The sequence below is a fragment of the Prunus dulcis genome, chromosome 6 (genome assembly GCF_902201215.1).
Source record: "Prunus dulcis chromosome 6, ALMONDv2, whole genome shotgun sequence".
Lineage (NCBI taxonomy): Eukaryota > Viridiplantae > Streptophyta > Magnoliopsida > Rosales > Rosaceae > Prunus > Prunus dulcis.
The window spans coordinates 24,799,883-24,814,632 of NC_047655.1; the positions used below are offsets into that span (position 1 = coordinate 24,799,883).

Here is a 14,750-nt window from a genome sequence, read left to right on the forward strand (position 1 = left end):
AGGTACATGTCCACAAATGTGAAACTAAATATGGCTGCTCATAAAATAATTTGATCCGAATGGTTATGTTACATCAAGGGTAGTTCTAGACATTCAGTTTCCCAGTGTGCAAAGGATTAAAACGATTACAAGCCCAAACCAATTTTATAACACAAAAGGTCAAATGAAGGAATTAATACATACAAAGGGGGGGAATACAAGCAGACAAACAAACAGCGGTGCCACCACTCCTGCACTAAAACCCAATGCAAACTCGGATGATATCTCTGCCTACTCAACCGAAACCTTTCAATATAGATCAAAAACTAGGCCATGCACATCCGAGAAAACTATTCCGAAAAGATATGATAAAACTGAGAACCCCAAAAGCTCCAGGGTGGGTGCATGCTGTTCTAGACAAAACAGGAATTACGAGGAAAGTTGGAACCTGCCACTTGGTTTTTTTCTTCTCCATCCCTGAAATTTTAAAGACAAACAAAAACCACATTACTTTAAGAAGCACGTAGAAGAAGACAAATAAACCGAACAGGAATAAATGGTTTGTAGACGTACAAAGGCAGCATAATACACGAAGGTCAAACCCGCCAGGACAATAAATGCAATTTGAAACACATTGTACCTGTAATGCAACACCAAAATGTATAGGCCAATCAGTAAACGTACATGTCTAATCAGAATGAATCAGTGCAAAGAAAAGAACTCACTTGTACAAATATCTTATTCCACGAAGAGATTGCAATGTGTGACCAAATATTTCTTGGGCTGCAGTTGCTTGAGCATAGTATGCAAATGCTGTGGAGCAGAACTGAATCACACTGAAACAAAGGAATTCAACATTAGTTACAGTTGCAATCTCAAAAAATCTTCAGAAAGGTAACCATGACCATGCACAGACTTCATCTAGCATGTAATAAGAAGCACAAAGGATAAAAGATACTAACCTGATGGAGCAAAGGAGAATAAGTCCCACGTTAAATAAAAATGAATTCATAAGAGTCGCTCCCCACCTGAAACAAGTAAATTACATTTATGAGCAACCAAGCCTCTTGGTGACAAAAATTTAAAGGTCTATACAAGCATTATTGAATAAATAAGGCTAACATGGAAAAATCATTACTTCATTGGATGAATGGTAATGAAAACTAATTTCATCCCAAGCATCATTGCCCCAGCAATGACTGCAAGGAGGAGGTAGAAGCAGAAGAACGCAAATGCAACAGTGCCCAAAAGACCTGGTGGAGAATAATAAGCATATCAAAATCGTATCCGTTAAGAAGAATAATAACAACATAGAGGCAAGAGAAATATATTCTGAAGGTACCCCATATATCATCCAGCTTGATGAAAACCTCATTCAAGAAAGGAGAAAGCGGTGGGCTAATCAATAGATAGATGACGATATGAGCAATCCAAGCCACTGAGACAATCAATCTGAAAAACACAGGCAAAAGGCTTTTTATGTCAATAAATCTTGTCAAGATCCTTAGAAAATGATGACACACAAGAAAAAGGAAAACCATGGCAATCCACATACTACTACATCACCATGAATGATAGAACATCATATCTTTTTAAAAAAAATGCATTCTTGATCCCAAGCTATAGAACTGTTACAACATTAGCTATCTATTTACATCGCTACCTACAGTAAGCACCAACAAAAATAGACCATACTGAAACGCATACACCAGAAGGGCAATTACTTATATTTACCTAGACACAATCAGATATTTTCACATGCACCATGGCTCTTGAACTGAATTCTATTGATTTCCTATTGGCTGCAAGATTTTGATATTGCTATTGGCTTCATATTTACTTCATATTTGCCTTCTTCCTTATCTAAAACTTTACTCTTCCAAATATCCATCCCAGCTCAACTCTCAAGTCAAGAAGCCAAAACTATTTAAAGCAGCATTAAATGGAACAACAGCACTCACCCTAAAATTCCCAACACAAGCTTCGCCAAGTACCCAAGAACAGTCATAGCCCAAGTAGTCTCAGCCTGAAGTGAGGCAAGAAGATTAGAAATAAATGGGAGAAATAGTTTGATATATGGAAAGTGAAGAAGTCACACGTGTAATGCCCTTTACCTTCTCTCCTTGAGGATACACCTCTTCTAGAAGTTTTACATCTTCTTCTAATTGAAGCAACTCCTGCAAGGTTTAAGCAAGCATCAACTTTTTTGTAATAAGACAGTTAAGCCATTAGCAAAAGTTAAATAACTTTCGATAACAGCACATACAAAGGCAAACATCATATTTCAGAAAATAAATTCAATTTTTCCAAAGGAAATTTCTGACATCCATGGAAGCTTCATAGCTAATGCTTGGAGCACAAAGGATACAACAAGGTACAGGCACTCCCTTTCCAATTAGGTTAATGATGCACGCACCAAAGCAAACATAAAAGCTGGTGCCTAAATGTGACCAAACTTTACACTTGGAGTGTTAGATATACCTTCTCTACTGCCTTCACATTTTTACGCCATTTTCTACCCTTGGAACCACTTCTTTCTTCTTGATGGAGTGCATCGGCTGCTTTTTTCAATTCTTTTGCTTTCTTACCCAGTTCAGTGGCTTCCTGAAGTGTACAAGAGAAACCACACATAAGAAATCACAACAATATTCATCATTTAAACTTTACACACATGATAGACAAAAAAGTAGTACCTTGATATACTGTGATCGGGTAATAACAGCCTTTGGACGCCGGACGAATGAAAATATGAGTCCCAGAGGGAGACAAGCAATGCCAACACCACCAAATATCTGGATGATACAGGACGAGGGTAATTTTTTAACTATAGAAAAATAAGATGCTGAAATACAATATATATATATATATACATTTACTATACACAGACACACATACATACATAGATGTATGTACATACATAATCTTGCCACACACAAAAAAGGCAGTCTAATCAACTCCTGAGAAGCATTTTCTCGAAATTGACTAGGGACCCCCCATTATCACATGCAGATTCAATAACAATATAAATATGTCAAGATTTCCAAGAATGAACTTACAGTAAAAAGCACAGAACCAACAATGGTAGCAAGAGCAACGACATATTCTGGAAAGGTAGTACGCATTGTCCATGTTTTCTCTGACGAATCACTGGCAGAATATGCAGAGCACTGTCGGGACAATAGAAGCCAGAGACAAAGAAAGCACCAAAATGAGCAAGAGGATAGATACTTTTAGTATGAGAAAATTCCAATGAACAAGGTCAAACCTGATGTGAGCCACTTATACATTCTTGACTGCTAGAAAAGCTCCATGAACTAGGAAAGGAAGTTGTGGAAGAAGAGAGATGCCTAACAGTAAAGTCCACCTTCCCAACTAGCCCTGATATACAATCAAAGAGAAAACCAATGATACACAATCCATAGTGTTCTAACAAAACATGTTCCACACAGAAACAAAAAATAACCAAACACTCATAAGTCATAAACAGAAAAATTATTTCAGTGCAATCAAAGTGGTTCCTGTGAAAATGACAAGTGAAGACAACTAACCGTATAAGATGCCAAGCACGAGCGCGCAGACAATGGCCGTCACCACCACCCACAACAGCGCGCTTCTAATCCGTTTTCCAACACTCCTGAACACAAAAACGCACACCCAATTTTTACAAACAAAAAATGGCAAGCTGAATAAACACAAACATCTTATGTGCATTTTAAGCCAAAACTGATTCAATCAAAAACCCTAGAAGTACCTACTTGTCCTGGTCTCCTTCGTAGTAGAACATAGCGAAGGGGATGATGAAGAACACAAGCACGGCGTCAAGGATATAGATCGCGAGCCACATATCCTTCATTGGCAGAGTGAGATTACACGCTCCATTGTATATCGCGTGGCGACAGGCCTGACGGTTCGCCACGTCGGCCGGCAACATCAGTATGGAAATCGCGGCGACGGAGAGCCCCAAAACGACGACGAATTTGGGGAAGTATGCCTGGTTCTTGTCGTCGGGGTGCTGGTAATTGACGAGCAGGTAGACATTGAAGACGAAGACGATGACGCAGAGGATAATGGCGACTATGACGAGCGCGAGGTTAAAATCGCCCATCGCGTCCTCAGCTCTCGATTCGAATCAAATCGAATCGGAGAGATCAAAAGGGTCTCAGAAATTAGGGTTTGCGATTTGAACGCGCGTTCGCGTACGGCAGTAGATCTGTGCTGTTTTCGAAAAAAAGCAGGAGAGTTGAGCCGTTGAGGGCGAGAAAGAGGAAAGGGAAGGTTTGGTTCCGGTGAGGTGGTTTGTTGGGAAAGGAGAGTAGGTCCGTTTTGATATTTGAGTTTGAAATTACATTTCTGTCCTTTTGAAGTTCGTTATTTACGCCTTGAATAATGGCACAAGGGAGGAGGGTTTGGGGGTTTAAATGTAAAATGATGAGCTTGTCTGTGACAAACATCAAACAGGCTGTCAAACTTGAGGCGAGGCCGGTTCGAGACATGTAAGAATCGCTCGTAAGCTCCGCGGCGAAGAAAGCTTGTGACTTCCCTAAGTGGGACCATCTTTAATTTATTTTTAATCTCTTCTCATTTTTTTAAAATGAAAAAAAGATAAATTACAAAAACAATCCTTAGGATCTCAATATTTCAAATATTAAAATTAATTGTAGTAGCCACATTATAAGAAAATTTTGACAATCAAACATAAGATTGAGCGTAATTATCTTACTAACCCTTTCCCACATGCTGACACGTATATAAATTGATTTTTTAATTTTATTTTAGAACTTAAAAAGATAATAAATAGTTGTGTTTCATAAAAATAAGACTAATTATTTGATTTTGTTTTTAATTTTAATTATTTTTTAATATAAAAAGTGTGATTTACCGTATTATTATCATTTAATTAATAATTTCAATTCTTAATATTTGCACTAACCAATGACATTTTCTCGTATTTTTCATGTTTCACCATTCTCTACCTTTTGCTATATATATATGGAGTATCAAGATTATATAAAAGTTTCATTAAAAATAATAATACACATATTTTTCATTTGAATAAATATGCTACAAAATATGATTGTGTTTATATTTGTTTAAATTTTCAATATGATTATTTATCATAAAATTCAATATTTCTGTGATGTATAGGTACAATATAATTTTTCATTAGAGAAAGATTACAGCGCCAAAACCTTCAATTACTGATATAATTTATGCTTTGTTTCAGTTTTATTATTGGGACTTCTCCTCAAGAACTCTCTATTTTGCAAAAGCGACAAAATGCTTATCCCAATTAACAGTTCCAATGTGTATAGTGTTATTTGAATGCTATACAATACATTATGACATTTCTCTTGTGCATTTTCAAAACAGCATGGGATGACTTTTTGCTTCACCAAATGGACAAAATAAATCAACCAATCAGTATAAAAATATGTGAAATCCGGATTCTAAGAAGGTTGGTGTATGGCTTAGCTTTTTATTTTTATTTTTATTTTTATACAAGCGATATTCTATTTTAATTTAAGTTAAATTACGAGTGGGGATTCAAACTCTAGTCGACTTGACTAAGCCCATATATGCAGCTTGGCTTCTTATATTTTGAGACGGGTTCGAATTGTGTACCATCCTTTCTTGCACATGGAGACAACCTTCACCATTTTCATTTTCTTCATCTTCTACTTAGCCTGCTCCTGCGCAGCTCTCCCGTTTGATTCGAAAATATTTGAATTACATGGGAGGAGAGCACTGCATACCTTCTTCGAGTACTCGTTTCTTTTTCATACGATGTTTTCGCATATGGTCTTGAGAATCTAGCTACTTATACCACCTTAACCTATTCTAAACTTACCAAACCGAGCTTAGCTAAAAGTAGTTGACATGGAAGAATTAGTGACATTCTGGAGAGAGGGTGCTGTTTCTTTTGTTGGTTGATCAATAGGTTAGTGTGATCTGCATAGCTCTAGTTAACGCATGCCATAACAACTCCAAAAGAAATTACAATGTGTTTTCATAATAACCAAATGCTGTTGTTGCTCTCTTTCATCTAGGCTTTGAATTCGAAGTTGGATACTTTTTCACGCTTTGAATCCATATGCCGTTTCTTTTTTTCAAAACTAAAAAAAATTAAAATGTGGTTTTATAACCAAAGGATGTTTGCTATCTTCTTTTTCAGTTTTAGGCTTTGAAGTTGGGGTCAAAATTAAGATTGGAATATAGTAATTAGTTTTGGTTGTTTAGGTTTTTTTTTTTATTCTTATACCACTGATATTGGGGGAGGAGAAAATCGATTCTAGGACCTTAAAAGCAAAGTTAAATGCTCTTAATCACTTGAACTACAAATTCATTGCACCAAATTATAGAATCTTTTTTTTTTAGGACCATTCCTATTGAGAGAGGGCTATAGTATACTAAACTCACACACTACACTAATACAAAAGGCCTCAATGTTATTAGGAGTGGAGCTATTCATTATATGAGATTTTCTATTTTGTTAAGTTTCTGATGTGGGACTGTGTGTATTCTTCAACAATCCTCTTCACGTGGGACCACTTTTTACTGGGCCACATGTGCAACCAATTCCATATTGGTCACCTTATTATTATTATTAATATTTTTCAATTTGGGGTTTGTTTGATTTTGATTCAATTTGGAGGTTTTTGTTTGATTTGGGTTTAATTGTACCCAATCAACCGACCCACACTAATACCATGCTAAGATTTCAGAGAGACGAACCCTTGACCCATCACTAGTAACATTGATATTGTCCTCAACTTAACCGCATATTTAGCAGGTATGAGGTTTTATACAAAATGCCTCGATGTTATTAGGAGTGGAGTCATTCATTATATAAGACTTTCTATTTTGTTAAGTTTTCGATGTGAGACTATGTGTATTCCTCAACAGAACCTTCTTGGAGGAACAAGTGTTTCAAACCATTACACAAGTGGATCCTTTGCATAGTCCTTTTAAGTATACATTTTTAATGTAAAGAAAAAAAGAAGATCAATAATGCATAAAGACAAGTGTTCCATGTGCAACACAGAACGTTTTGGCATGGATTGTCTGCATTATTTTATTGTTCTGCTCCTTCTAAACATTGCTAAACAAATCAAATTAATTAACGTAGGCTCATTGTTGCGTTATAGGTGTACATCAATAGAACAACTGCTTGCGTTTTGCAGAGGACAATACTACAACATTCTGAAATCATTACCTTGTCTATCATTCAAAAAACATCCACCGTATTGTTATAAACAACAGTACACATTAGACACCAGAAACTAAAGCCCCTCAAGTGAGAGGAAAATATACAGGCCATAATCTTACTCTTTACAAATTGATAAACAACTAGGGATCGATCAAGAATTGGATATCAGAGGTCTCATTATGTTCCTGTGACTCCTACAACTAAATCCCTAATTTAATGTTAGACAATCACTGGACCCCTTAAAAATCCGAACTGTTATGAAATGAGCGAAATGAAAAGAAATATGGCATCGATCCATGACCTCGTTTTCCCAAATCACCGATAGAGAAGAAATAGATAAGCAATCACCAGACTAGACCTTATATTTTGAGGTTGGTCCGGATTCTGTACCACCCCTTCTTGCAAACGCCGACGACCTTCCATCCGTGTTGTTCGAAGAAAGATCGAAGATCTTTGCTCGTTTCCATCATTTGTCTACGCAGCTGTCCCATACAAAGAAAAAATTGCAGGCCTCGAATTTAAATGGCGTCTTTGTAGCTCTGTTTAGTCAAATTAATGCACTTTGCTTATGGCTATATATGTGAATGGTGGAATATGCTTGTGGCTATTTTTAATTCAAATGTTAACGTTGCAATCACCACCAATAAAATTAGGAGGTTCAGTTTTGGTGGAAGCTCGTTCACTGGTTTGCTCTTTAGTATTATCAAACTATAGAAGGTTCCAGCCATTTTCCCTGTTTGGTTAGGTGGCTTCGAGGCGGTCTTATTTTAAGTGCGTTCTGTTACTTGAAATTGCTTAACATGTTTCATTGGTTCGTAAGGGTATCTTTATTTTACCACCAATGGACAATTAACTTTACCCCTTTTCCAAGTCAAAGTATTTTGACAGTGGCTTCTTTCGGGTTTGTGGAATTACTCGACACACTTAGCTTCAGTCGTAAAATACTTACTCTTATGCACGCAGTGAGAAATAAAGATTAGATCAATTGGTATTTTTTGTTCTAATAGAGAAGAAACTGACAATTAAAACAAGTTATTAACTAGCTCTTTATATAATAGTATTTTTCACATGTTTAATCATAATATATATTTTTTGCCATGATTCAACCAGAAAAATTGTAAATTGTAAAGGACTTATAGCTCGAGTGGTTAAAAATATTTATCCATGTATTCGAGATCCTATGTTCGATTTCCCCTCCTCCAATATTGCTTGTATATAAAATAAAACAAAACCAGAAAGTTGAACAAACTGATTTGGCACTGATTTTACATGAGAATTCTACTCTCCTTGTTTTTATGATTAGCTTCTAATGAGATAAGTTCAATGTATTTTATTTGGCTCATTGTTTCTGGCCTTTGTGCTTGTAATGTAATACTAGATAACCCTCCTTGTTAAGAGGACTTTAGATGTTCCAATTCTCTGTAATTGACAATGTTATTTAGTGCTCGTTTGGTATTGCTTATTTGGGGTGATAAGTGATTTTTTAAAATTTTTGAAAAGCCTAGCCCGTTTGATAAACTATGGAAAAATCACTTATTGCTAAAAATTGTTGTGATAGAAAGCTATAAGGAAAAGCAGCTAATGATGTGTTTTTATTTTTTGGTTATGCAAGAATCAGTTTCGAAGAGGTGCTAGGTTTAACAAAAAATTTACCAAACGCAAAACTGCTTTCTCTCACAGCAAATTTGACAGCACTTATTTTCACAGCACGTCAAATTGGTCCTCAATGCAATTTGCTCTATTTTGCCCAAAAAAATCGATGAAATAGCATAATGTCCTAAACACATTTTCTTATTTTTACTCATTGACCAAAAAAAAAAATAATAATAATAGCAAGTGAAGCCCCATTGGCGCCATCTTATTGGCTGGAGCTACAGCTAAACATAAGCGTTTTCAAAAACCGTCACTCTTTGGCAACTACCATTCCTACGGAGAACAAAGACTGATTGGTGAGTGGATCGGTTACTCACCCGCCTCCCCATGGACCTTCTTCCTCAGACCCTCTCAGGTGCGTTACCCTTCACCCTGGTTTAGGGTTAGGGTTTCTGAAATTACTTTCTCCAATTTCTCCCTCTCTTTGCGTCCCGCGCTTTTCTGGTTTCTCTACAATGGAAGAACCATCTTCTTCTTCCTCCTCCTCATCTTCTTCTCACGGTGCTTTCATCAGTAGGGACACTTCAGGTGCTGCTGCCACGTCGTCTTCTAGCGCTTCGCAGGTCCGCGAGGAGGAGGACGATCACAATCAGTATCAGCAGCACACCGATTTTCGGCATCCGGAGGTTGAAACCCACGAAATCGGCACTTCTTATGGAGCAAACCTATCGCCATTCGATGAGGTGTCAACAATCATTAGGGACGACACGTGGTCCTGCATCATCGTCCTCCTCACCTTCTGGTTCTTTGGTTTGTATCTATATCTAATTTTCAAAATGTTTTTAACATATTGTTATTTTCTGTTCGATTATTATTCGTAATTAAGCTGCTAATTGGATGTTGCAGTTTCCATGACTTTGATTTTGGGAGTGTATGGGTCTTCAAGTTTAGAGCTAGGCCCTAATAGTTCAATTCTTCTGCAACCTAGCCCCATATTTGTGCAGTCTGTAAAGGTATTTTTGGCACTAGCTCTACCATTTTCCATTTTACCTATATGATTCTGTGTGGTAATCTAGGTGGGTTTTATGGTGGGCATTTATTAGGTAGAAGAGCTGAATATATCAAGTCCTGGTCCTGTACTATATGGTTTCTATAATACTCCTCCTCTTGATACTGAGACAACTTGGTCAGAAACGCATACTGTCTCCGTTCCAGCTGATTCTCATCAGGCAAGTTTGCTTAAATTAAAATGCTTTTTATGGAGTGTTCTTTTCGTTTTCTCATAGTTTGTAGTCTTTTTTTATCCTCTAGTTGTTGTTGATTTGGTTGATAATTTGCTCTGCTTCTTCTTCAGGAGTGGATATATTTCCTAAATGGGGGGTCTCAAATAAGTATATCATACAGCGTGTACTCCTCTGTTTTTCTTATTATCGCTCAAGGTATGTACCTACCTGCATTTCGTTTCTTTTCCCATCAAAACTTATAGCTTGCTCTTCATTTTAGAAGTGTCCATGCTAGTTACACTTCTTAAATATTATTACAGCAATAAAAATTTAATATCTTCATTCGTCCTTTTCACATTAGTTTGAGTATATTTTGAATAGTTTAGCGAGCTATTGAGGCAATTGGAATACAAATTGCTTAATTTGGTGTATGCAGTCATTGCCTCTCCACTCAAACTGATGCCTAGAAAAGCGATTCTATAAATAGCATGCCACATAAGTGAACCAATATTGCAGAGCAATTTTCCTAGCTGAAGTCATAATTAGCCACATAAGGGACCTATTATTCTTGCTGCACCACTTCTTTTACTTTAAACAGTAGGAATTATTTGAAACTTTTCTTCTCTGCAGTTTTTCATGCTTTTTTTTTTAACTGATTGAAAAATGCATTCGACCTTCATAGCATTCTGAAGCTAGCGCATTGCAGGTAAAGAAGGCCTCGCTCAATGGCTTGAAGAACCGACATATCCTAATACTACTTTATCATGGAACCTCATTCATGGTGAGACTTGAATTCAGGAATATGATCTTCAATTTTTTTTTTCCTTTCAAATAAGTGCTACACTAATGTCAATTATTGCTTCTTCACAGGAAGTGGTATGATTGAGCAGGACATATCAAAGTCTTCCAGTTACTATGTTTCTGTGGGTAACTTGAACACAGAGGATGTGGAGGTAATTGTCGAACTATGACCTTGGAATTTGAATCCAGTGTACACTTTTTTCCTCTTATTTTATTATGGTGTGTTCTCATCCACTTAAAAAGCTATATTGGGAAATAGTACTTATGGGATTCATTGTTATTTGGAATAAAATAATTGATGCAATCCTTGTAACTGTAACGTTGGGTCTGTTATAGTGGTTATTGACCATAACCCCAGCATACAGCTAAAGTGAGTGAATTACAGTTTGAGTGAGAGTAAAAATGCAAAACATTGTTTTTCATAAGACATGTATATTCCTGATTTAGGGATGAAAGAGTTTCACAATGACATGAGGGCTTGAGAGTATCCCTCATAAGGGTCTCTATTTTCCCCTTTTCCTAATGCTATTATCTTACATTCAAGAATATTGTGGCTGTTTGGTGTTATCTTCCCACACATTTATACCATTGACTTTGGTTTATCTTTGCATTGAACAGGTGCAATTGAACTTCACAGTGAATGCTTTATTGTACAATACAAGTGCAGCTTATTACAAGTGTTCTTTCAAGGATGCATCATGTAGTTTGAAAATTTTGTTTCCCAATGGAAATGCAGCTGTATTAACCTCTCCTGGTCCCGAGCAGGTAAGGCTGTAATCTAGTGGATTATCAGAAGAAGATGTCACCCTGGGAAACTTGTGTTCATTTGGTTCTTACCCTTTACTCTAACATTTCTTTTGGTTGCCCCAGGATATACCTAATGCAAACCAGTATGTCAAACTGTCTTATGGACCGAGATGGGCCACTTATATTGTTGGTATAGGTAGACTCATTCTCCCATTTCTTCTCATAATGGAACCTTTATGTATCAATCTTGTACAATATTTAATTTTCTAGCATTTAGGTGGGATGACTGTACTCATGTTAGTGGCCTTCAACTTCTTGAACAAGTTCCGATGTACCAATGAAGATGGAATAAGAGTACAACAGGAGGATTTCAGATCTGAGAGAGGTCCATTGCTTTCATACAAAGATGAGGATCAATCAAGTTGGGGATCATCGTATGACTCTGCCTCGAATGATGAGGGGGGTCTTGAAGACTTTCTGGCAGCAGGTTCTCTTGAAGGGAAGTCAGTAAGAGATGGTGAAAGTAATAATACTCGTCGTCTTTGTGCAATTTGTTTTGATGCTCCTAGGGACTGCTTTTTCCTTCCCTGTGGGCACTGTGTGGCTTGTTTCGATTGCGCAACAAGGTATTATTCTTTACTGTTTCTATGTCATATGTAATTGTGAAGTTACTCTATTCTTCGGCCAGCAAGAAGTCTAAACTAGTCGTAACAGTTGACAAGACCAGTTGTTGATTAGGCCATACAAAGTTCTGATTTCGGAAGAGCCTCATCCAATGAGCTTTTTAAAATACTAGTAACCAGTGATTCAGGCATCACAATTGGCCTGTTCATAATTTTGTTATTTGAATCCAATTTAATGATTGATTACTTGTTTCAATTCTCTCAGGATAGCGGAGGCTGCTGCTACTTGTCCAATTTGTCGTAGAAGCATAAAGAAGGTGAGGAAGATTTTTACAGTTTAAGTAATACACAGCTCCATGTAACACTGGTTTGCGCCATCACTTTACTGCTTGTCAATAGAACTGGTGAAGCTAATTTTATCTGGTTAGCGGGGTAGTTTCTGAGTGTGGATTGGCCATGCCTTGTGGTTTTTCAGTGGCTTTCCGGTATGTAATATGATTTCCGGCTATAGAAAGCCTCAATACGCCAGAATAGGATAAGTAATTCAAAAGTGTATTCTTTGCCCCCACGTTGTTGGCTGGGTTCAGTTTTTTGGGTTTCTATGTCAATCTTCAATGGTAATAATGTTGTTGATGTATATTACTATATTGTTTGGTTAACCACTTTTTCTGAGTGCGTCAACAAATTTATGTATCTTATTCTGTGACTGAAATTGAACTCAATTTGTCACGAGACCTTGTTGATTTAAAGGAAAAATAACTGATTGTAAAACCTGGTTTCGTGAATCTAAGGATAATTTAAAGAACTTTGTTTGTCAATTTGGTCATTGGGTATAGTTTTATTAGCAATTATAAGGACAATTTTGAAAATTTTCTCAAATGAGCTTCAGATCTCAACTAAAAACTTGTTTAAACTCGCGATTTTCACTCAAGATCGTTGAAAATCATGTTTGTAGCCTTGTTTGATTTTCAAATGAGACGTATAAATCCCAAACTTGGAGTTAAAAACAAAAACTACAAATTCTTTGAGATTCAATTTCTTAATTTTTAGAAATCTTATGAGTCTCCCTTAAATTGAAAATTTGGAATCTTATCTTGTGAACTATTGTAATGACGAAAATTGCTTGTAAAAAAATATCAACAAAGTGTTAGTTGAATTGGCTCATGTCTTTGATATGCTCTCAAATAATTTTGAGTTTAAGCTCTCATGACACTTGTGTGTGTGTGTGAATTACTCATTCCCTTCCTAATTTTGACCCAAGAAAAAAAGTAAAAAAATATAACCACAGTATCAAAATTGAAGTCGTAGAAAAATTGCAGTTTAGCATAAGGGTTACAAGTATCCAAGATAAATGAATAAAGTAGGCTGCATAAATGAACAATAAAAGTGAAGTGGAACAAAGATTTCGTTTTTGTCAGTCTTCGTCCTTGTGAAAGAGACGGTCCGATGAACGAAGTCGTCTTAAATGCCCCTCCCAACAAATCCAGCAGAAAAAGATAACGTTAAATAATGGAAAAAATAGAGAGGACAGGGCAAGTTGAAGACGCCTCTTCTTTTGGCCAATGCTAATCGCCGCTGCCTCCTCCCCCACCTCGAGTTCTTCGTATTGAGAGCAGAAAATGTGGTCAAAAGATGCTCTACAACTCTGCAGCACATAACTGCCTCCTTAACCTTAGTCCCTCAATTCTATCTCTCTCTCTCTCTCTCTCTCTCTCTCTCTCTCTCTCTCTCTCTCTCTCTCAAATTATCAAATTATCAAATTCTCAGATTTTCTAAATCATAATTGAAGAAAATCCTTATAAATCCATGTGTCCATTTTAATATAAGCATTGAGATTTTCGTTGAAGACTTAGTTTTCTCACATTCATATTTCGTATAAGAGATATTTAATTATATACCAGAAGTCTTTCATTTTATATTCATGTTTTTTACACGAAATTATTATGAATCTAAGGACTTAGATGACATTATAAGATTGTAATGCAATAGTTTAGATTATTGTATGTCAAAATGTGAATAACAACAAAATGAAGAAAACAAATCAAACTGAAATGGCTATATAAAATGAGTCAATTGAAATTCTTTCCAAATATATTACATCTAGCTAGACATTGAATCTAAATCACGCATGTGCCAATTAGTTTTCTTTTTTAATTTTATTTTTAGAATTAAGAAAAATAACATTGATAGTTATATTCCATAAAAATATGACCTATTATCTAATTTTGTTTTTAATTTTAATTTTTTAAATTTGAAAATTGTGAATTTACTATATTATCCTCATTTAATTAATAATTTCAATTTCTTAATGTTTAAATTAACCAAAGACATTTTTTGATATTTTGAATGTTTCACCATTTTCTACCTTTTACTTTATATATATATGTATTTTTATTGTCAAATACAAATCCTTATATAGAAATGCCCTTTACACTTTAATGTAAAGTTTAATTTCCACCTCATATATAAAGTGGGTGAAAGAGACCCGTTAGATGCAACGGTTGTGAGGAAATCAATTGAGGGTTTGGAGTTTGGACCGTTGAGATTGAAAACTTGCATTTCTTTCTGTAATTAATA

General features: G+C 36.0%; 2 protein-coding genes across 5 annotated transcripts; one reads left to right on the top strand and one right to left on the bottom strand.

Moving 5' to 3' along the window:
- Window positions 1-17: 17 nt before the first annotated feature.
- LOC117630879 (LIMR family protein At5g01460) lies at window positions 18-4,501 on the bottom strand. The gene is made up of 14 exons (XM_034363717.1): window positions 3,735-4,501; window positions 3,528-3,613; window positions 3,245-3,357; window positions 3,036-3,146; window positions 2,673-2,771; window positions 2,461-2,583; window positions 2,094-2,156; window positions 1,941-2,005; window positions 1,322-1,431; window positions 1,118-1,232; window positions 942-1,007; window positions 705-815; window positions 553-619; window positions 18-456 (listed from the first exon to the last, which is right to left on the bottom strand). The coding sequence occupies exons 1-14, from the start codon at window positions 4,082-4,084 to the stop codon at window positions 409-411; spliced, it is 1,527 nt and encodes a 508-aa protein (XP_034219608.1). The 5' UTR covers window positions 4,085-4,501; the 3' UTR covers window positions 18-408.
- Window positions 4,502-9,087: 4,586 nt separating this feature from the next.
- LOC117632408 (E3 ubiquitin-protein ligase APD2) lies at window positions 9,088-12,944 on the top strand. 4 transcript variants are annotated; one of them, XM_034365871.1, is made up of 11 exons: window positions 9,088-9,194; window positions 9,357-9,589; window positions 9,686-9,792; window positions 9,883-10,008; window positions 10,134-10,218; window positions 10,709-10,783; window positions 10,873-10,955; window positions 11,422-11,568; window positions 11,674-11,746; window positions 11,828-12,176; window positions 12,439-12,944. In XM_034365871.1, the coding sequence occupies exons 3-11, from the start codon at window positions 9,691-9,693 to the stop codon at window positions 12,512-12,514; spliced, it is 1,116 nt and encodes a 371-aa protein (XP_034221762.1). In that variant the 5' UTR covers window positions 9,088-9,194; window positions 9,357-9,589; window positions 9,686-9,690; the 3' UTR covers window positions 12,515-12,944. The 4 variants fall into 4 exon arrangements, with proteins under 4 accessions (XP_034221762.1, XP_034221761.1, XP_034221760.1 ...); XM_034365870.1 differs by having other exon boundaries at window positions 9,089-9,194; window positions 9,354-9,589; XM_034365869.1 differs by having other exon boundaries at window positions 9,102-9,194; window positions 9,368-9,589.
- The last annotated feature ends 1,806 nt before the right edge of the window (window positions 12,945-14,750 follow it).